This window comes from Prionailurus bengalensis, chromosome B4, assembly GCF_016509475.1.
Source record: "Prionailurus bengalensis isolate Pbe53 chromosome B4, Fcat_Pben_1.1_paternal_pri, whole genome shotgun sequence".
Lineage (NCBI taxonomy): Eukaryota > Metazoa > Chordata > Mammalia > Carnivora > Felidae > Prionailurus > Prionailurus bengalensis.
Window position 1 is genome coordinate 76,379,308 of NC_057358.1, and position 22,827 is coordinate 76,402,134.

At 43.2% G+C, this 22,827-nt stretch overlaps 1 protein-coding gene across 2 annotated transcripts; it reads left to right on the forward strand.

Annotated features, from left to right (window-relative positions):
- Positions 1-455: 455 nt before the first annotated feature.
- Positions 456-20,968, forward strand: TMBIM6 (transmembrane BAX inhibitor motif containing 6). 2 transcript variants are annotated; one of them, XM_043563821.1, is made up of 10 exons: positions 456-585; positions 10,121-10,208; positions 11,070-11,178; positions 14,110-14,230; positions 15,859-15,907; positions 16,014-16,111; positions 16,317-16,396; positions 16,707-16,807; positions 17,646-17,721; positions 18,933-20,968. In XM_043563821.1, the coding sequence occupies exons 2-10, from the start codon at positions 10,153-10,155 to the stop codon at positions 18,954-18,956; spliced, it is 714 nt and encodes a 237-aa protein (XP_043419756.1). In that variant the 5' UTR covers positions 456-585; positions 10,121-10,152; the 3' UTR covers positions 18,957-20,968. The 2 variants fall into 2 exon arrangements, with proteins under 2 accessions (XP_043419756.1, XP_043419757.1); XM_043563822.1 differs by lacking the exon at positions 456-585 and adding an exon at positions 1,219-1,337.
- Positions 20,969-22,827: the final 1,859 nt, after the last annotated feature.

Consider the following 22,827-nt stretch of genomic DNA (forward strand, 5'->3'; position numbering starts at 1 on the left):
CTATATTTTCCTCGCATTCCTGGACAATTCGCTGAGCCTACAAGAGTGCTCTAAAGCCTAAGCTCGGCAAGGTTAAAGGTAGACTGGCTCCTGTGAGACCGCTTTTTTACGTGTTATCTGAATTTTTTTCCCGTTTTAACATTCCATGAGAAGCTTAAAACCAGAATCCCGGGACTTTGCCGCGCTATATCACCTAGCGTTGTGGGGGCTCCGTGACTAGTCAGGTACCTTGGGTGCGGCCTGCCCCTCTTCACTTCCTCCACTAGGGGCGGCTTTAGACCGCGGTCTTTCCCAACTATGGGGAAGAGGCGGAGACCTTTTCCTACGACATCGGTTGGCGGCCAGGGTCTTGATTGACAAGGGCACTAGTGAATGGCTCTGAAGTAAGCAGCCGTTGTTTACGCACGTACAGCCAATGGGAAGGTAGAGGTGCGGCCAGCGGCCAATGAGGACTGGCTTTAAGCGGAACGCAGGGGCGGAGCTTCCTTCGACTGGCAAACGCTGAGTGAAGAGTCTGGAGCGGACCCTGGGAGTGTCAGAAGCACATCCGGTGTTAGAAGAGCTGTGTGGGCTTCTAAGAGGCCGGTAAGAACAAACGTCTAAAACTGGGACTGCGCAAGCCGGGAGTGAGAAATGGAAAGGGGATTAGCAGTTATCGACTGAGCAAGAGTGGGAATAGTCTCGGTTTTCGGACAGACTGCACCTTTGGGGAATGGGGCCCTGCTCCGCGACGGAACTCTGGAAAGCTGGGCGGGGAGGGGAGAAGATCGGGAACTAGTACTGCGCGTGCGCAACCGTACCGGAGCGGGGGAGGGGCGGGGGCGAGTCCGGCAGGTTTTGGGGGCCTTCGAGGCTCCGGTTCTGCCCGCGAGTGCTAGCGAAGGGTCCTTGTTAGTCCCTTTTCCTTCCTTCCTCCCTCCCACTCTGCGGTTTTTCTCTTTTTCCCCCCCGCCAAGAGTAGGCGCAGGGGCCCTTTTGGCCCATCCTCCACTACTTGAATTCAGGTCACGTCCCCCGCCCCTTTCTTCCGAGGCTAATGAAAGCGAAACTTCATGGGTTTGTGGTCACCCTTGCTCCACCCGACTGATCGCTGCTCTGCTGCTGGCCCTCTGGCCGACCCCCTCTGGGTGAGCGGCGAAGGCCAGGACTCGAGGAAGGGCCTGGTCAGGCAGCCTGCCCTGTCACGCCAGTCAGGTGATGTCACACTCCTCTGTGACACGCGAGGCTCCTTAGTTACTTGGAAGCCGAAGGCAGAGGCAGGAGGTGGGAAGACCCTTCCTGGCTTTCCAGCCCCACAGAACAGCCCCATTCTGGTCTGATTGATTACCTTTGGACAGGTGAGGTGGCCTTGGCTTTGCTTGGTCCTGAGCCTTGTGGGCGTCTTTCTCAAAGTCCCGTTCAGGAAAGGCGTCGTTGGGCGGTTGTTTTTTTTCTTGGACCTATTTGCTGGATCTGTGGTAGTAAGTAGGCTTTGGTAATTTTGTATATTTAAGTGTGAAATTGTTACCTAGTGCCAGCCCAGAAATGCATTGCCTACCCCATCCGCCTTTCTTTGACCAAACAATAACAAAAACCGCTCTGAACTTGACTGTTTTAGCAATAGTTAACTTGTGAATGTGTAAACCTGTGGAAGAGCTGACTGTGCCTGAAACAAAGATTTTAAGGTTAAAAGTTAATTGCGAATAGGCTTTTCTAGTTATTTATTGATACTCAGTTTTAGTTTATCTTTGGGGTAAGAATTCAGTTGAAGGAAGATTATTCAAGTTGCATAACTAAATTCTTATGGTTTCTACAAATACACCTGTTTCTGTAATTATTAGGTTTACTCTCTTTGGCAGTTTATCTTTGTCTAATGTTTTTTTTTGTTCTGACTTCAAGAATATGCTGGTGCTTAGATTCTCTGCCATTTTCCTCCCAGTAGAGACAGAATGGTTGAATCCTTGAGAAACACCCTGTAATTTGAATTCCGTTTCCTTCTTCCATTATTTAACTGTGGAAACATGGCTTAGTGAACCCCCTTTCTTCTTGTCTCTCCCTTCCCTGCTATTGATGTGACTGAAGTCTTACTGTCCTAAGAATAGGAAAGGTAAAATTAATCCAAATATTTAGTCAGCATTTCTGTTTTTTTCCCCCTTGTTATGCATATAGCTCATGTTTATTGCAAAGTGCTGAAAAATCTAGAAGAGTGTGACAGGAATCAGCGTGTGTTAATATTTTTAAGATTTCTCTTTGCCAATCGCCGGAACTGCCTTAACGAAAACTTGCTTTTCTGCTGTAGATAGAGTGTAATAGTAGAGAGAGCACCAGACATTAGAGGTCAGAAGGCCCCTAATCTGGTTTGGGTTCTATTACTTAACTTTGCGGTGTTGGTCAATACTAATGTCCGTTTGTCCCTTTCGTACTTTACAATGATTTCACACAGATTTTCTTTTCTTCTTTTTTTTTTTTTTTTGGCGGTATAGTTGACACCGCCTTACACTACTTTTCGGGTGTACCGCATAGTGATTCAACAAGTCTATACGTAATGCTGTGCTCCTTATGCTGTGCTCCCTGCAAGTGTAGCTACCATCTCACCATACAAACACTATTACAGTCTCACCGACTTTGTTCCCCTGTGCTGTACTTTTTAGTTACGTCACACGGATTTTCTTACCAGCATTCAGTAAGCTTGGTAGAGCAGGTAGAGCAGGGATAATCATCCTTATCTGACAGATAAGGAAGCCTAGATGATCTTAGGTAAAATGATTTCCCCAAAATTATGAGGTAGAAAATGGCAGGATTTCTGACTCCAAAGCCAGTGCTAGTGTCATTATTATACTGCCTTTTTGAACTTTCTTTTTAAAGGGAGACTAATCAGGGGCGCCTTGGTGGCGCAGTCGGTTAAGCGTCCGACTTCAGCCAGGTCACGATCTCGCGGTCCGTGAGTTCGAGCCCCGCGTCGGGCTCTGGGCTGATGGCTCAGAGCCTGGAGCCTGTTTCCGATTCTGTGTCTCCCTCTCTCTCTGCCCCTCCCCCATTCATGCTCTGTCTCCCTCTGTCCCAAAAATAAATAAACGTTGAAAAAAAAAATTTATAAAAAAAAAAAAAGGGAGACTAATCATTTTTGGTGTGAACATCAAAGGAGATAACGTATATAAAAGCACTTTAAAAGTTGTGACATTTTATATAAATATAGTTAGTGATATTATAAAAGATACGACTACTGGCCTGAAGTTTCACTTTATTTCATAAACTACCCGTGGGTATTAGTCTCCTCTGGGAAAATACTGAATATTCTCTTGATGTTCTATCTGCTAAATTTTCCTTTGCTATTTTGACTTGGCCATAGAATCTGTTAGAAGTGTCTTCCACTTCACCCTGTTTTGTTCCCCCAGAGGTGTTTTTTTTTTTTTTTTATGGAGATGTAATTGTTTTCTTTAAAAAATTTTTTTTGATGTTTGTTTACTTTTGAGAGAGAGAGAGAGACCAATGTAAGCCGGGGAGGGGCAGAGAGAGAGGGAGACACAGATTCCAAAGCAGGCTCCAGGCTCCGAGCTGTCAGCAGATTCCGACATGGGGCTCGAACACACGAGTTGTGAGATCATGACCTGAGCTGAAGTCGGAAGCTTAACCGACTGAGCTGCACAGGCGCTCCAGTTCCCCGCCCCCGCAAGTTTCTAACCAAATTTCACAGAGTAGCTTTTTTAACAAACCCGTTTTTGTTTTCCAAAGACTGTAGACATTGGCTTTTAGGGCCATCACGTTACCCCTCATGGTAGGTTCCCTTTTGAGCCAGTTGGGGAATGTCAGCTCTTGATTAGATACAGCACTCTTGATTAGATAATGGGGTCTACATTTGCTCTGGGGACTCCTGGTTGTGCTTAATCACACAAGCTTTGTTAGAATCAGATGCAAGAGAGCTGAATTAGATGCAAGCTCTGGTCTCAGGGTGCTTACAGCCAAATATGTGAGAGAGGTTCCGGCACAATTAACTAGAGTCCAAAACACTTAAAAAGAGCTTCAAGGATACGAATTGAATGGGTGTGCTGTTTTTCCTAATCTATGCCTGCTCTCATTTGGGCTAAATATGTTGTTATTGGAGAAGGCTTATTTACTGGTTTACACTGGGAGATGACGTCGTATTTAGGACATTGGTGCCTCCTTATGATTCAGTCTGTCAGACGTGGTTATGGAGAAAGGGATTCAGTAATGTCAAAGTTCGATGCAAAAAATAATTTATTGAAGGCAGGAGGCATTCCATGTCTAGTTAACTGGCTTGGTTCTGAGGCAGCACCCTAGTGAGACAGGATTCAGTGTTAGCTAGCTAATCTAGCTAGTCAGGAATCTTGGTCCAAGTTAAGGGAAGGTCTGGGACATCTAGGGTTCAGATCTAGGACCATCAGAGCCCAACCATGTCGAAACAGTTCTTCGGATTTCCTGAAACCAAACAGACCTACCTCTTAGGGATGCCAAGGAAAGCATCAAGATAATGACCATTTACTTCATCAAGTTCTCAACCACTTCGGATTATCACTTAGTGGTTATTAGGCTGTCTCAAAACACCTTGTGGCCCTGTGGGGCAGGAGGTACAGTGTAAATATGCCCGAGGAGAGGCATGCCATTTAAACAAAAGTAATGTTATCCAATAATAAAATTTATCAAATTCCTTTAAATTCCAGTTTATACTTTTCTTAGATTTCTCCCCATCTTCCCCATTTAATTTTACTCTTTTGAGTAAAATCATTAAGTCTTCAGGATATAGTTAGCTGTGAGTTAATGGTTGAATAATATTTTTAAAAGGCATGTGTAAATTAGATTTACAATTAATGTTTTCTTTTATTTATTTATTATTATTTTTTTAATTTACATCCAAGTTAGCATATAGTGCAATAATTATTTCAGGAGTAGAATCCAGTGATTCATCCCTACTTACAACACCCAGTGCTCATCCCAACAGCTGTCTTCCTTAATGCCCCTTGCCCATTTAGCCCATTCCCCCATACACACAATCCCTCCATCTACCCTCAGATTGTTCTCTATATTTTTAAAGAGTTTCTTGTGTTTTGCCCCCCTACAGTTAATGTTTTCTAAAACTAGGGGAAATTAATGCACTGAAGACATGAGAGTAATGAGTATTTACACTAATAAAACAATGGTTAACTTATGGAGCCAGTCTTATTCATGAAGCACTATTCTAAGCACTTTATTTGTATTATCTCATATAATCCTCAACCCTATGAAGTGGAGAATATTATATATTACTATATACAAATTAGGAAACTAAAGCAGTGAAGTTCGAGTGCCAGAAACTTGCCTCATGTCACACAGCTAAGGAAATATCAACTAGGGTTCAAATGCGTATAGCCATGCTCTTAACCACTATTCTAGGTACGTAGTTATGCAGAAACTGAAAGCTATTCAATAGGAAGAACTGAAAAAAAGGCAATTCTGCCCCCTCCCTGCCCTGCCTTTTAAATAATTTTTTTATTATTATTTAAAAAAATTTGTTTTAATGTTTATTTTTGAGAGAGAGAGACAGAGTGCGAACAGGGGAGGGGCAGAGAGAGAGGGAGACAGAATCTGAAGCAGGCTCCAGGCCCTGAGCTGTCAGCACAGAGCCAATGCAGGGCTCAAACTCATAGACTTCTCGAGATTATGACCTGAGCCAAAGTTGGACGCTTAACCCACTGAGCCACCCAGGCCCTGCCCCCCCTACCTTTTTAATCACATGGGATTTTTCTTCTCTTAAGTATCAGTTGGTCCCTTCTAGATGTGTAGGAAGAGGACTCAAAATGGTGGAATTACAACAGAAATGAAGAACCATACAATTCACAAACTAAATGTTTTTTTAAATGTTTATTTTTGAGAGAGAGAGGGAGCATAAGCAGGGAGGGGCAGAGAGAAAGACACACAGAATATGAGGCAGGCTCTAGGCTCTGAGCTGTCAGCTCAGATGCCAACGTGGGGCTGGAACTCAGAAACCATTAGATCATGGCCTGAGTTGAAGTCAGAAGCTCAGCAGACTGAGCCATCTAGGCACTCCACAAACTAATTTTTTTTTTTTTTTTTTTATGAGACAATGTGAGAGACAGAGTGCAAGCAGTGGAGGGGTAGACGGAGGGAGACAGAATCTGAAGCAGGCTCCAGGCTCTGAGCTGTCAGCCCAGAGCCCAACTCAGGGCTCGAACTCACAAACCGTGAGATCATGACCTGAGCTGAAGTCTGACGCTTAACCGACTGAGCCACTCAGGCGCCCCTCCACAAACTAAATTTTTAATTAAATGTATGAACAATGTTTCTGTGACTTGCTGGTTTAATGTTGTTAAATTGTACACATCAAGACAGCCTTCTGCCCAGCAGCCAGCAGGCTCTTCTCTTTAAAAGGCAAGGATTTTTTTTTTATTTTAAATTCATGATTGTTCCTGTTTGCATAGCTTTTGGCCAGTTGGCCATGTTTCATGTGGTCTGTACTTAATAGATATTGAAATAAGATTGTAGAGAATTTTGTTTTGTTTTTAAGGCTTGGCCCTTGATGATAATTTTTCATTTTAGGACAAGGGTAAGGAAGATACCTAGAACAAAACAAGAGATTTAGTGGGACGTAAGACATGGATGTTAGTTGATGAGAGTGTCTGTCTTCTGCCTGCCCCTCCCTCCTTCCAGACCTCAGGAATACTAACTCAAAACAATGTATTAATTTTTTCTTTCTTGCTAAAGCTGTGCAGTAAGTTTTGTTGTTTTTGGGTGCCTCTGGCAGAGGAGGCTGGCCAGAGGAACCACAGAATGGTGACGCTTCTAACAAAGCTTTGGCAGTATATGCACGACAGATGTAGGCAAATTCTGAGAAATTAGATATTCCTGCTCTCCTAAGGTTGACAGAATTAAATGAGGCTCTGAACCAAGTTAAAGGTGTTTGATTATAATTAACATCTGAACATTTACTTCTCAAATGCAATACAAATTTCTCATGAGTCTCTGAGGCACTGTATACATTATATTCTAAATAAATAATGGCACCTCCTTGTTTAAATTTGAGTGTAGAACTGGGGAATGGGAGAGCACATACAATTTTTAAATTTTTCTATGAGTTGGCATCCAGAGTAAGACCAGTGCTGGTATGGGTTTTGTAGTGGGCTGATATGTATTAGGGGAACTATTGTATTGAATAATTTTTGAGCAACTTGTAATACACTTTTTTCCTTTATTGTAAAATATACACACAAAGCGTATGATACATTTTAACATCCTTTTTTTTAAAAACAAAGATTTTCATTTAATTGTGGGGCCCCTTTAAAATGTTAGCTGAGTTACTTGGTTAATGGTTTTGAATACCTGAAGCCCTGTTAGGTGCTGTTTCCTGGGACTGAAAATACTTTTGGTATGGGAGCTGCTATTTTTGAGTTATGAGTGCAGTTGAATCTTGTTCAGCTGAGTTTGCATATTGACCATTGCAATGTAGATATGCTTTCTCTGCAACTTTTGAGCACAGTAGTTGAGGCTAAGATAGAGACTTGGTTAGTGTAATCCATCTTGAAAAACTTCTAAGAACCGTTTTTAACTTGTTACTTATCTGTACATTAGTTCTTGTCTATTTGAAACAGACCTAGAGCAAACTGTCATATTTCCTTGATTCTAAGACCTAACTTCCCCCCTCTCATGTTTTAACAGTTCTGAAATAAATTATGTCATATATACATCATGTCATTTATTAAATGTATACCTTACTGTGTTTGTCCCTGTAACCCTATTATTACAATTGCTATGTGCCTTTGCATCTAGAAAAGTTGGCAATTACATATTTCACTTAATTTTAGAATCAGTGGTGATGCTGGGAAACTGGTTTTGTTTCATTGATTTTTTAATGATTTTAAACCATGAGGCACTACTAAATCATGGAGAAATTCCTATTTGATACTCCCTGTCCTCATAACCTTTTGATAGTTTGGTTTTTCCATCAGCAGTTGTAAGAGCCAGTCAGTACCCCCTGGGAAATATCAAAGAGCAAACTGGGAAAGAGGAGTTTCTGTCATTATCCCCTCCCACTGTTTCCACTCAGTGGGGTCTGATTACAGGGTGTTGCCCCTTTCTAACAGTCCTCTGAGTATTTGAGGATTTACACTGCAGGGCCCATTCACCACCTTTTTTTAACTCTTGAAATTGGAAGCAAGAGGTACTTGAGTGTTGTTGTGAATCCTGAGAAACTTGGCTCTGAAGGTTGTTTCAGAACTGTTGCAAGTTCTGTCTAGGGATGTCATTAGGGATGTTAATGGAAGCCTTAAACAAAGACACTTTCCAGGTGCTGGATTCTGCCAGCCTGTAAGTATGCTCTCTGGAGGATGTGTTCATCATGATTCTGGAAGGCTGTGGTTGGCCGTGCAACAGCCTGCAATAGTTGCACCATCTGGATCAAGAGGGCCCAGAGCCCTGTGACTTCGATTTGCGAGCAGCAGCTTTAGTGGGCTCTGCAGCTTCTTACTGTATCCGTCCTTAAGAACAGAACTAACAAAAAAATTGAGGTGAGTAGGCATGTTGGTGAGAAAGGAAAGAGCAAATCAAGAGAAAGCCAGCTAGCCATTGTAATTGTTTCATGTGTGCGAGAGCGAGCCTCAGTAAACAAATGGTAGTGATCCGTGAGAACTAGAAGAATGGAATCTTTCCACTGGCACAGGATTTCTCAGAAGTCAGTTTGGGATTGTAACTTTTCTTGCTCAGATTAATTTTGCTGAGTATTGGGCTAGGTGCTGATTAGAATATGTGGGAGTAGTTGGCCTATCTTTCAAATTACTTACCACACACAGACATGCCCCATTTTTGGTCAATTTGAAATGAATAGACATTATGGGTCTATTAAGAATCTGGATGATTGTGGATGATGGATATTTAGGGAAGATGAAAATTCTTGATTAGATTTTTAGCTCTGTAGATTGAATATATTTATTTAGAATTGCATGTGAGATAGAGGAGGGAGCAAAATTTAAAAGCCTAACTTTATGGTGTTGATGGAATGTAACCTGGGTACGGTTCAATTAAAAATGTCCTTTCTGTGACATATTGGGACAATTGACAAAATCTGATTAAGGTCTCTAGATCAGATAGTAGAATTGTGTCAGTGTTAATTTCCTGGTTTTGGTCAGTTTTCAGGATGTACATGCTGAAGTGTTTAGGGGTAAATGGACATTGTGTTATATATAGAGGGCAGGGCATACAGCAAATATGGCGAAATATTAACATTTAGGAAATTTGGGTGTAGGGTATATAGGAATTCTTTGTACTGTTCCAACTCTTCTATAGGAAACATTCTGAAATTGTGTTTTAAAAAATCCTTTCTGCACTTTTCTCTTTTTAAAATTGTAAATCCCATGGGGTGCCTGGGTGGCTCAGTCGGTTAAGTGGCCGACTTCGGCTCAGGTCATGATCTCGTGGTCCATGAGTTCAAGCCCTGCGTCGGGCTCTGTGCTGACAGCTCAGAACCTGGAGCCTGTTTCAGATTCTGTGTCTCCCTCTCTCTGACCCTCCCCTGTTCATGCTCTGTCTCTCCCTGTCTCAAAAATAAATAAAACGTTAAAAAAAAATAAAAAATAAAATAAAATTGTAAATCCCTTTCAGTTCAGTTCTAACATGCACTAGATGGAAAGTTTCTACATGTATATATTTAAAGTTCAAGACTTATTGCCTGGCCTAGCTCCCTTCCTCCCTCCCTCCCTTACTCCCTTCATCTTTGAGGTTCTGTGCACCTTTGCTGAGAGAATTCTCTAGCATCTTGAAACAGTGACATAAGATTGCTTTATGTTCCAGTGACTGGGTCCCTTTAACTAGATTGCTACTGGTAATTTCTCAAAGAAAGAAACTATTAAAGGGACAAATTACCTTCTGTAAGAATAGAAAGCAAATGCTAGTAACAAAATAGTTTGGGGAGGAGATGGCTTTATTTCCTCTGTCCCCTTTAAAATGGTTGAGTAGGATTGCAAACGTATCGTGGAAGCAAATACATAAAAATGAAAATGGCTGTGTTAAGACAGTGGGGTTTTAGATACTTTCATTTTCTGAAACTTGTACTATTTTTCCATGAGAAAGTTGTTTATGTTACTTTGTACATCTTGTATCTTTAAAATAACCTTTCTTCTTATCCTTGATTCTACAGAGTGGAGGCTGTGTCCCACAGACTCTGGCATCATGAACATATTTGATCGGAAGATCAACTTTGATGCGCTCTTAAAATTTTCCCACATGTAAGTGTTTTGATCTTGACTGTAGTTTATTATTGCATTTCCTTTCATATCTTGTTTCTTTTCCTACTTTATTAACTTTTGTATGTATAAACTAACATATTAGCTTTGCTAGAATCCAGACACTGATAAAAGCACCCCAATTCTTTTTGTTTCCACAAATAAAGTTTTTTTTTAATTTTTTTTATTGATTTTTTTTAATATATGAAATTTATTGTCAAATTAGTTTCCATACAACACCCAGTGCTCATCCCAAAAGATGCCCTCTTCAGTGCCCATCACCTACCCCCCATCCCTCCCCCCCCCCCCCCCCCCCCCCCCATCAACCCTCAGTTTTTAAGAGTGTCTTATGCTTTGGCTCTTTCTCCCACTCTAGCCTTTTTTTTTTTTTTCTTCCCCTCCCCCATGGGTTTCTGTTAAGTTTCTCGGGATCCGCATAAGAGTGAAAACATATGGTATCTGTCTTTCTCTGTATGGCTTGTTTCACTTAGCATAACACTCTCCAGTTCCATCCACGTTGCTACAAAGGGCCATATTTCATTCTTTCTCATTGCCACGTAGTATTCCATTGTGTATATAAACCACAATTTCTTTATCCATTCATCAGTAAAAGCACCCCAATTCTAAGGGCTGTTGTGTGGTCATTGAAAAACCATTTAGTTATTCTAGTTTGGATACTGATTGTTCATAATTTGGGGCCTTTGGCTCCTCCCCAGCATTTAGGATTCTCAGTTAACCTGTTTTCAAACCATTCTTTCTTTATTATAACTTATATATATGCCCTGGGAAGAAGAGAGAGAAATGATTATTAGCTTAGAAATGAGATTGGTCCTAGAATGATGGCTGTTTAACATTCTTTCCTAGAACCCCCTCGACACAGCAGCACCTGAAGAAGGTCTATGCCAGTTTTGCCCTCTGTATGTTTGTGGCGGCTGCGGGGGCCTATGTCCATGTGGTCACTCATTTCCTTCAGGTAAGAGCAATGTCTCTCCCAGTTGCTGTGGCACAAATTGCATTAGGTTGAAACCAGCTCAGCAGGATGGTGCAAGCCTATATCCCTCCTTAATCCTTTTCTGTAGTTTGTTATCTGAATCAGCCAGAGCTAGCTGGTAAATAAGGACATGCAGAGCCATTTAAATTTTTTGGCAGCTGTGCCCTCTCTAGAAACTGAAAACAGGACGTCATAACCTGGACACTGAATGATGGGCAGCTGACGTGTAAGACCCTGACACTATAAGTAGTGACATGACGTGACTGCTGGGGTTTGCATGGTAGCCTTTTTATCTTTTCCTTCGTTCTTCCTCTTTTTTGCCTGTAACTGGAGTTCTTACATGCAACACACTGATTGTATGCTTATCAGGAGAGGCAGGGTTGAGACCTTGGAGGATTTGACCTATTTTATTCTCTGATGCTCTTATGTCTGCATGGTTGAGTAAAAACCTGCAACAACTCACTTTCCTGTGTTGAAAGAGACCTGGGGTTTGGCCAGTTGGAATAAAAGGGACAGTTGAGGAATAACCAAAAAGTTTGAAGTTCTCACTAAGCAAGACTTGTCCTTTCCAAGTGTCCTTTTTAGTGTAAGTACAGGGGGTGTGTCTGTGTTGGCATTTGCCACTACTGAGAACTGTCCCTATGCTCAGGCATCTCCTGGCAGAGGTTGTGTGAAAAATTACTCTAGATACTCAAAGGATAAGACTTTGGTCCCTGGAGTTTAGACTAAAACATACTCCACCTTCTAGGCAAGAGTAGCCATTTTGGCTTCTGGTTGTGTGTTGGGTTTTTTGGTTTGTTTTTTTAAGTAATGTAGTAAAATGCAGTTATCCTCATTATTCATGTATTCCGTATTTATGAATTTACCTACTTGCTAAAATGTGTTTGTAAGCCTAAAATCAGTACTCACAGTGCTTTTACAGACATTTGCAGTCATAAGCAGAACCGCAAAAAATTTGAGTTGCGTATCTCACGTGTTCCAGCTGAGGTTGAATGAGGCAACACACTGCCCTGTTTCAAGCTCTTGTACTATAAACAAGGATCCTTTTTGTTGGTCGGTGTAGTGCCACGTTTTTTGCATTTTTGTAATTTTGATAGTGATGTCAGTGTTTAAAGTGGACCCCAAGCATAGTGCTAGAGTGCTGTCTAGTGTTCCTAAGTGCAAAAGATGTTCCTAACTGCAAAAAAAAGTTCACTAAGACTGTGATGTGTCTTATGGAGAAAATATGTGTGTTAAATAAGCTTGTTCAGGCACGAGTTGTAGTGCTGTTGGCCATGAATTCAAGGTTAATGAATCAATATTATATATCAAATAAAGTGTCCTTAAACATAAACACACGTAAAACATGTATTGTTCAGTTGAAGAAAACATAACCAGAGGTACGTGAGAATCTAACCCTTTATTTTCCTCAGGAGCATTTGTTCAGTATTCATTAATTCATTGTTCACAGTAACTTTATAGAGCATAACTATGAGAAAAACGAGGATCAGCTATACCTTTAAAGGAAGAAAGGAACTTTAGTCTGCACATACCTCCTTAATTATTTTCCTCTTTTTCTAGTGCCTGGCTTTTCCCACTTGGATTTTTTAAAGAATTTTTTATCTCCTTACAAAATTAATGCATGTTCATTGTAGAGAATTTGGAAAACAGACTAGTGATGAAAAAGAAATAAAAACTCCGTAATCCTATCACCCAGAAATAACTGTTGACATTTTAGTTCTTAACCTCGGTCTCACTCCATTTAGACTGCTCTAACAGAATACCATAGACTGAGTAGCTTAAACAGCAAACATTTTTCACAGTTTGGGAGGCTGGAAGTCCAAGATTATGGCACCAGCATATATGTTATGTGGTGAGGACCTGCTTCCTGTGTAAATAACCGTCTTCTTGCTGTGTCTCCACACAGCGGAAGAGGCAAGGAGCTGTCTGGGATCTCTGTTATAAGGGCACTAATGAAGTCTCCCCCCTCATGACCTAATCACCTTCCAAAGACCCCCACCTCTCAAAATACCAGCACATTGGGGGTTAAAAGTTAAACATGAATTTTGGGGAGACATAAAAATCCAGTTTGTAGCACCCTCTCAGTCTTTTTTCTCTGTATAGGTATATATGTTTGTGTGTATGTGTTTTAAAGTTTATTTATTCATATTGAGAGAGAGAAAGAGAAAGAACAAGCTGGGGAGGAGCAGAGAGAGGGAGAGACAGAGAATCCAAAGTGGGCTCTGTGCTGAGAGCAGACAGTTTCATGTGGGGCTTGAACTCAGGAACTGAGAGATCATGACATGAGCCAAAGTCAGATGCTTAACCAGCTGAGCCACCCAGGCACCCCTGTGTGTGTGTGTGTGTGTGTGTTGTTGTTGTTGTTTTAATTTTTTAATGTTTATTTCTGAGACAGAGTATGAGCGGGGGAGGGGTAGGAAGAGAGGGAGACACAGACTCAGAAGCAGGCTCTGAAGCTGACGGCACAGAGCCTGATGTGGGGCTCGAACCCACAAGCTGTGAGATCATGACCTGAACTGAAGTCAGATGCTCAACTGACTGAGCCACCCAGGTGCCCCTGTGTGTGTGTTTTAAAGTGATCAAAAAGAGGTCATTTCTACTTGTCCTACAGATTTGAATGTGCTTCAAGCACTTGTCACATGATCTTTTTCTTGGGCAAGAATCACAGTTTGCCTCAGGTAGTTGTGGCTGATAGACTACCCAGGTCAGAAGAGCCTCTAACACCCACCATAACACACCTAATCCTGTCTTGTAAGCCTTCTGGTTTCTCCTTACCCCTCTCTGCCTTTTCCACTTCCTCCAGGTTAGAAGCCAGTATTAGGAAGTTCAGATGAATATTTGATCCCAATAAGGTCTCCTCCAGAATACATTTGATATTTTCAAGTATTTAATTATTGACTCTGGATCTGACAGGCTGGCCTGCTCTCTGCCTTGGGCTCTCTGGGGTTGATGATTTGGCTGATGGCAACACCTCATAGCCGTGAAACTGAGCAAAAAAGACTGGGACTTCTTGCTGGATTTGCTTTCCTTACAGGTATGGTAAGGACTGGGCTAATTTGGGGTGGGAGTGGGTACTGTATCTAGTATCTCTTTAGACTAAGGCCCAAGATCTGTGTGTATTCTCGTTCGCCTCAACTGGCACTCTGTACTACTCAGTCTTGTATTTGAGTGTATTTTGTCTTGTATTGCTTTCTTAATTCAAAGAGGTACACCTTGCTTTCCCATCCAGAGGATAAGCTCTTTATGACTACTGACTGTGACTTACACACACTTTTGTATCCCAAAATAAGCATTTATGTGTGTGAATGAATGAGATTCAAGAGCTTAGGTAGCATAACTAAGCCTGACAGTGGACTCAACACTGGCAACTCATCCCTCCTGTGACCACCAATTCTGAACTTTGCTGACAGTTAATTAAAGCCGTACTTGAGGGGCGCCTGGGTGGCGCAGTCGGTTAAGCGTCTGACTTCAGCCAGGTCACGATCTCGCGGTCCGTGAGTTCGAGCCCCGCGTCAGGCTCTGTGCTGACAGCTCAGAACCTGGAGCCTGTTTCCGATTCTGTGTCTCCCTCTCTCTCTGCCCCTCCCCCGTTCATGCTCTATCTCTCTCTGTCCCAAAAATAAATAAACGTTGAAAAAAAAAACATTAAAAAAAAAAAAAAACGTACTCGAGAGCCATCCTACAGAGCACATTGCTGATTCTCAAGAAAACAGTTAAAAGCACAGCTCTTCTGCAATTATTATTAAAGGAAACAGGACTCAAGCTACATAGTAAAAATATTTGCGAAGCAGCATTTGACTCAGTACAACTCATTTTGAGTGTGTCTGTATCGTGTTGAAGTAGAAGGGAAGGGATTTAGAGATTAGGATTTTTTTAAATAGGGAAAGCTAGTTTGTGAAGGCATTAAGGGGTGGAATTATCAGAAGGAGAGAGAGTAGCAAGAGTAGAGGAAACGTTGGGGCTGGAACAGGTTGCCACTGCACCCTCCTCTTGGCCAGTGTCCACCCGCAGAACTGGTCTGGCCTTTTCTATAAAAGGAGGCAGCCCTGAAAGACTACAGGTTGCTGGCCACAAGGCACTGGTTTGCTCTTGATCCTTCTCTTCTGATTCCTGCTCTGGCCTACATTCTAGTCTCACATCACTCCTCTTCAGAGTATTGCAGGCTTACAGTTTAACTCAAAAAAAAAAAAATTTTTTTTTTAACTTATTTTTTGTTTAATGTTTATTCATTTATTTTGAGAGAGGAAGGGGGACTGAGAATCAGCCCAGAGCCTGATGGGGGGCTCGAACCCACAAACTGTGAGATCATGACCTGAGCCGAAATCAAGAGTCAGTTGCTCAGCTGACTCAGCCACCCAGGTGCCCCTAGCTCAAAAATGTTTGATATGCCTGCTTCATTTTTCCTAATCCGTATTCATCCTGGGTCATCCAAGATTTTCAGCTAAGAGGACAGTTTTGTAGCTGTGTCTATAAATAACTCAGTCAAGTATATGTTCTCTGGAAAACAAGGAAGATGGAGAAGAGAGAGATTTAATTACTTTAGTACACATGTTTGTTTTTTAAGAGCAGGGCATGTCTGCACTTTTGATGGTCAACTTTTGTACAAGGGTCCTCTTCAGGAGTTGATGGTAATACTGTGTTCTGGGGCTTTTTGTATTCTAGGAGTTGGCCTGGGCCCTGCTCTGGAGTTGTGCATTGCCATCAATCCCAGGTAACTATTTTAGTAGCATCTTATGTCTTTTTATCATTGTAGATACGCTTTCTAAATAGGTTTGCAGACCTGTAGCCCTCAGTCTAATGGTCTTTTCCTCTAACAGCATTCTTCCCACCGCCTTCATGGGCACAGCAATGATCTTCACCTGCTTCACCCTGAGTGCACTCTATGCCAGGCGCCGCAGCTATCTCTTTCTGGGAGGTAAGTGCAGACTGAAAAACAGAGAGAGGGTCTCCGCTTTAGCCAGAATTCTCACTGGGACTCTTTGCCTACCCTCCAACTTCTTGTGACTGTTGGGTTGAAATTGAAAGTCTTAATTTGGGGGGAAACGTAAGGAATAGCTTTAATGAGGTTGCCTTACTTTGCTTTGGCTTTTCCCAGGACGGCATTTTGTCCTCTCTTGTAGGTGTCTTGATGTCAGCCATGAGCCTGATGCTCTTGTCTTCCCTGGGGAATCTTTTCTTTGGATCCATTTGGCTTTTCCAGGTGAGACTTTACATATAACTTCCAGCAGCCATTTGCCTTGCGCTTCTTTTTCTTGCTTCACCCTAAAGCAAGGTGGACTTAGAATCTTCCAGAAAGCTCACTTTCATTGGGCAGTGAAGAATTGTGCCTAGGGAAGCCATGTGGTTTCCACCATAGACTACTGTTCCCCTGAATGTTAATGTCATTCATTAGGCTTAGCATTTGTTGTACTTTCAAATTGCCAAGAGCCAAGAGCCAGAAAGAGGTACAGCTGGTTTTTTCCTCTGTGGCATCTACCACATAGTCACCCATCTCATTCTTCTTGTGTTAGGCAAACCTGTATGTGGGGCTGGTGGTCATGTGTGGCTTCGTCCTTTTTGATACTCAACTCATTATTGAAAAAGCTGAAAATGGAGATAAGGATTATATCTGGTGAGTGAAAACTGGTCTTTAACGCCTCCCTTTCTGTCCCCGTGAGTAGGGTTAAAAGTGGACTAGGTGGCCCTGTCCGAACTTAAGTGGCCAGCCTCCGGGAGTGTATATGGTAGGATACCCATGCTTTTGGAACTGTATATCAAATAGCATAGTCTCCCTCAATTCCTGAAAGACCTCAGATCTTTTAAAAATTGAATTAATAATACGCATTTAATTATCCTTACTTTTAAGGCATATGACAGGGAAAGGGATCTTTCTTCACCTTTTGCTCTATATTTTTGTATTTTTTTTAACGTTTGTTTATTTTTGAGAGAGCAAGAGCAAGCAGGGGAGGGGCAGAGAGAGAGGAGACACAAAATCTGAAACAGGCTCCAGGCTCAGAACTGTCAACACAGAGTCCCAATGCAGGGCTTGAACCCACGAACTGGGAGATATGACCTGAGCCAAAGTCGGACGCTTAACCGACTGAGCCACCCAGGAACCCTTGTTTTTGTATTTTTTTAAACCTTTAACCATGAGAAGAAGAAACACATTCTTTTTAATGTATACATTTTTTATAACGTAGTAATCCTCTCAGAGTTTCTTAACTAGTTAATGGTAGTTCAGGTTTCAGATATAGGCCCCTGCAGAGTCTAAAGCTGAGTTTTTCTTTTCCCTGTGCTGCATGGCTTTGTTGAGTTGTAAAGGATCTCAGACACCAGAGTTTTACTTAGTTGGTGGTTCGGTGAAGCTCACTTGTGGGGTAGACACGGGGTTTTTATGTCCTGCACCTCTGTGGACTGTGGATAAAGGAAGGTGGGAAATGCCAACTTATAATCTGGTTCTTCTGTTTCAGGCACTGCGTTGACCTCTTCTTAGATTTCATTACTCTCTTCAGAAAACTTATGATGATCCTGGCTATGAATGAGAAGGTTAGTCAGCCTACCACCTGAAGATGAGAGAATGGCTCCTGAACTCAGCATCTATGTATACTTCAAATTTGAAAACTTAACGAAGTGTGTAGGTCCAGGTTAACTGTAAGGCCACCAGAAGTCTTTAGCCAAAGGAGAAAAAGGAACAAGTAAAACAACTCCCTTAAAAAAGGGGAGGGTGGGGGTGGAGGATCCCTAGTGTGGGACTCTTGACCTCAGGGTTGTAAATTTGAGCCTCACATTGGGTGTAGTGGTTACTTAAAAGTAACAAAACTTAAACAAAAAACCAGATCTTTGAGATTAGTATCAAATGAGAAAAGGGCTTCAGTGGCACCAAGAAACAGTCTACTATATAAAGAATTTAAAGGCTGTGAAGATGGTTATGACTCAGGAAAAGATATTCTAGGGAATTTGTTTAATCTTCGCAATCAGCTTTTATAAATGTGTGTCAGAAGTAGACCAGTTTTACCCGCTTGTTAGTCTTGTTTCCAGAGAAGCATTCTGTATATGGTTAGTGAGTGCCATACATAGTCTCCTCCGGCAGTAGGGGAACAAATGAAATCATGAGGTGTTTTTTTTTTTTACAGATCTTACTAGGAAACAGGAGACAGTGTGATGCTGGTGGAAACAGATGAGTAGGTGGGATTGGTGGCTCTGTCTTATTTGTGTGGCGACTAGACTGAGCTCCAAGCAGGTTTTAGGCAAAGCAGCTCAACTTTCATTTGTTTAATACACTGGGCTTCCACCGAGGATTGAATGACGTGTTCACTGGACTAGATCATTTCTGGGCGTTGGTTTGTGCCCAGGATTTATGCTTCTCTGGCTTAATGGAAAGTTGGTCTTGGCCTCTTGTTGGAGTTATTTTGGGGTGGACTGCCAGTCTGCAGCTTTCACTGGATGAGATCCGAGCTGTGGTAGTTATGAGTAAGCCAGGAGTGGTCAGGTGGCCCAGCTGGGTGCTCTTGGAGTGGAAGCGGGGACAGCTGCTTAACTTTTACTCCTGTCAGGTCGGTCAGCAACTTGAGGGACCACCAGTGGAAGATGGTTAAGATCCAGTTCCTCCCTCACGGAGGACGCATTTCTCCTCTCTTTTTATGGTCTTGTTCCCTTCCAGTCTCTAACCAAAGGTAGCCAGGTATTGGCTCCCTCAAGAGTTTTAGCTTGAATGCCAGATGCCGAAAATTAATTGGGCGATTTTTCTCCATTTCTAGGACAAGAAGAAAGAGAAGAAGTGAAATGACCTTCCAGCCTTGTCCAGTTTGACCTCCTGTCCCTCCACCCCTCATTTCCTCTTCGCACACATTACAGGTGGTGTGTTCTGTGATAATGAAAAGCATCAGAAAAGCTTTTGTACTTTGTGGTTTTCTCTACTTTGAATTTTTTGATCAAAAAACTGATTAGCAGAATATAGTTTGGAGTTTGGCTTCGTATTCCTGGGGTTCTTCCCCACTCCCTTTTCTGCCCAGCCCAGTCCTAGCCTCTTCCTCTGCTCAGGCAGCCGGTCACCATGACGAGGAGTGGGACCCACAGCAGAGCAAACTCCGGGAGTCCACTTTCCAGCCGAACTTCGCCAGGTGCACCTGAACTGGTAGAGCCGCCTCAGCCCTTTGCTCAGCATCGATTGGTTTGTGCACAGTTCCTGTGGGACTAGGCAGTGTGTTTCCCATTGGAAAGGAGTTTGGTGGTCCCGTTTTTTTTTACCCAGGCTCACTGTATCTGAGCTTCTGTCAACACCTACAAAGAAAATGAAGAGCCTCTCCTGGTGGATGCTTTGCTTCCTCTGAGCTGCCCAAGCCGTTGCTGGTCTGACAAACACATCTCTCTGCCTTGCTATCCTAAAAGGAGTGTGGATTTATGTGTTCCTATTCCCCATCCCTTGTCTGACCGTTGGGGAATCTGCCTGTTTCTATCCGTGAGGAGGGAGGCTTTCAATACAAAGGAAAGACTGATTCTTGTCAGACATTTATGAAAACGCTGGTTATGTATGGCAAGATAGAGCATAGAATTCCCTAACTTCCCATCTTTATTTTGGTCATCACCTTAGTTGTTGAGTGGCTTCCACCACAGTGACTTTGATTGAAGATCCCAGGAGAGGAAGGATAGGGAAGGGGCATGGTTGAGCCTGGGGGTAATTGTAAACTAATTCTGCCAGGCAGACCTAGATAAGGACCTGTTTGGGGCAGTGGGGGAGAAAATCGCTGCTAACTGAATGGTTCTTTGTTCAGATCAGCAGAACTGGGTGGTGATGACTTAGGCAGCATTCATGACAGTCCAGTGCATTTCTGTTTTCCGCCTGGACGCCAATAATGTCAGGCCAGAGATTTGGGGCAGTAGATAAACGTTCATTTTACAGATGCACTTTAGTTTTTGGGCTGTTCACCTGTTCCCAGAAATCTGTAGCCTTCCGGGTGGGGACTAGGTGATCAAACCTGTAACACCTCTAATTCCCTTCAGCTTTGTGATTGTGAGTGAGGGAGGGCGATACCAATGGGGATCACCAGCTCTTTCCCAGGGAGCTGCCACAGTCAGCGGGCACAGAAGGGCAGGCAGCCTCGAGAGCAGGTGTGACCCTGGCTACTCACAGGGCCTCAGTGTAAGGGGGACTGAGCCATCAGGAGTCCACTGCCAGGATGATACCACTTTTGGCTCTCCCTGTTCACAACCAGCACGCAGTTTGACCTGGTGGCTGCTGGTTCGCAGCGCACCGCATCCCCGGGCCACCCCGTGAAAAGATTTGTTCCCGGGGTGTTGGTATTCCTAGAGTGCCATGCTGCCCAGAATGGCTTGCTTCTGCAGAGGATGCTGCCCTCTGATTTAGCTGCCGCCTCCAGCCTCTGGCTTGAGAACTTACTAAAGGGACTTCCTTCCCATTGCACCCCCCCCACCCCCACCCCAGTAGCACTCTCCATAAATTTGTTGATTCTCTGCTAGGCCTGAGAATCTGAGTTACATCTCTTGAAGCCAAACTCCACCTCTTATGCTTTTTTGCTTGGGATAAAGGAGTTTTTCTTTAGAAACAGTGCCAAGAATGACAAGATATAAAAAACTACTTTTAAAGAAAATGTCTAACAGGTTTTTAATACAGTAATCACTGTAATTATCACTTTCTTTTCTAGTTCCTTGGTTTTCAGCTCAGGCTGCATTCTCTAACTCATACTGTGAAGACAAAGGTGTTTTTGATTCAGAAATATATGAAATCAACATAGTCTTAATTTGTAAAAAAAATAAAGAAAATTCCTTAACCTTTCCTGGTGTAACTGTGTGTTATGTTCAAGGCCACAGCTGAACATGGGCTTGGGTACTGTCTGACGTGCTGAGTGGGGCCTGGGAGAGGAACAGATTTCAAGTTTCTGCTCTAGACTTAGCAGACTGGTAAATAGAAAGAAACAGGGACCCCCGTTAAGCCTCCCATTCTGTAGCTCCAGCTTGCTACAAATGTTGGGAATTTCCTGTCTAATATATAGCCCGGGCCCTTTTCCAGTCCTCCCCCTCCCCAGCTTTTAGGTGCTTTGTGGTAGCAGCTACATGGCTCTAGTGAATGCCAACCTTTGGAATTTGGTGATGCATAAATGGGAAAGGCATCGTGATCTACTCATTCTGCACATCTTTGGTCACCTGCTATGGCCAGGCTCTATTGTAGGTGCTAGGAAAATTTTCATCAGTGAAAAATATAAAAATCCTTGTCCTCAGAGTTTATGAGATTATAAACCTGTTTGCATTACAATCAGGTTATGCCATTTTGGCATGCTTGCTCTCTGGTTACTGTGTACTTTGTAGACACAGAGGCTTCCTCTTAGGATCTGTTAACCCTGACTGGTTCAAGTTATGCGCGGTTGACCTCTTGGATTCCCCATACCCCCATCCCAGCCAAGGTTAGCCACTTTCCCTGACTTGGAAAGTATGCCTTAAGTTCTCGACCGTTTCTGTCTTGCAGACTCTGAAAAACTCCAGTGTCAAATACTTTTTAAAGCATTACTATTTGGGGGGTGTTGCCTTTATCTACAAGGCACAGCGTAGTGCTTAACGATAAATCAAGCACTGCAAAATGCTTTGCGTGTTTTGTTCACTACTCCCAATAGCCTAAGAAGGTGGTATATTTACCACATATGATCAATAACTTCCAAGGTCATGACCGCAGGCTGTCTCCAGAGCCCCTGGCTCTTCATTGGTGCTCTGTATAGGCAACACTACCCTGTGTTAGTGCCTCCTGGCTGATGTTATCCTTCCCATCCTGACCTTCATCCTGGCTAGGGCTCCAGCTGTTTGGGGTGGAGAAGGGGATCCCCATCCCCAATGGTCACCAGAGTAGGAGCGTGAGCTCCCTTTTAGTCTTCCCCCCCAGCAAGCCCGCCAAATACAGATCAGACAGGAGAGATGAATGCATAGCTCAGTCCATGCCTAGTGGAACTGCAGGCCTGACCTACAGTGAAGAAGGCACTGGTGGAGGGCAGAAGTGGAAGGATGTGCGCCCTGGCAAGAGAACATCTGCCCTGCCTGCAGGTGATTGGATGAGGGCACCCGCTAGGCAGCAGGCCATGTACTGGTCCCCCTTGACCAGAGGTAAAGATGGATAGGGCAGTAACTGCTTTTTAGTCCTTCATGGCCGAGCAGCGCAGGAGAGTTACACGGAGACGTTAGTTACGTGCTTACACGGGTGTAAGCACAGTGACCATGAGACAATAGTGGGAGACCTCCCTGCCTGGCTGTTCAGGTAAGTGTTTTGGAGATGACACCTGAGCTAAAGCCGAAGCTCCAAGATTGATTTAATATGAGACAGTTGGTGAGGTTAAGACAGGCAAAGGAGGACTGGATGTTTCCAAGTGGAAGGGTTAGTATGAGAACAGGCCCAGGAGTGTGACTCGGCCTGGGGAGGTGCTGGACCAGCAACGTGTTAGGTTCTGCTGTGTTTTGGTTAATTTTTGTTTGAGAGAGGAGAGAGAGCGCGAGCACGAGCAGGGTAAGGGGCGGGCGGGGGGCAGGGACAGATGATCCCAAATTGGCTGTGCTGACAGCTGAGAGCCCAATAGCAGGCTTGAACTATGAACCAGGAGATCATGACCTAGGCCAAAGTCTGACGCTTAAGTGACTGAGCCACCCAGGCACCCC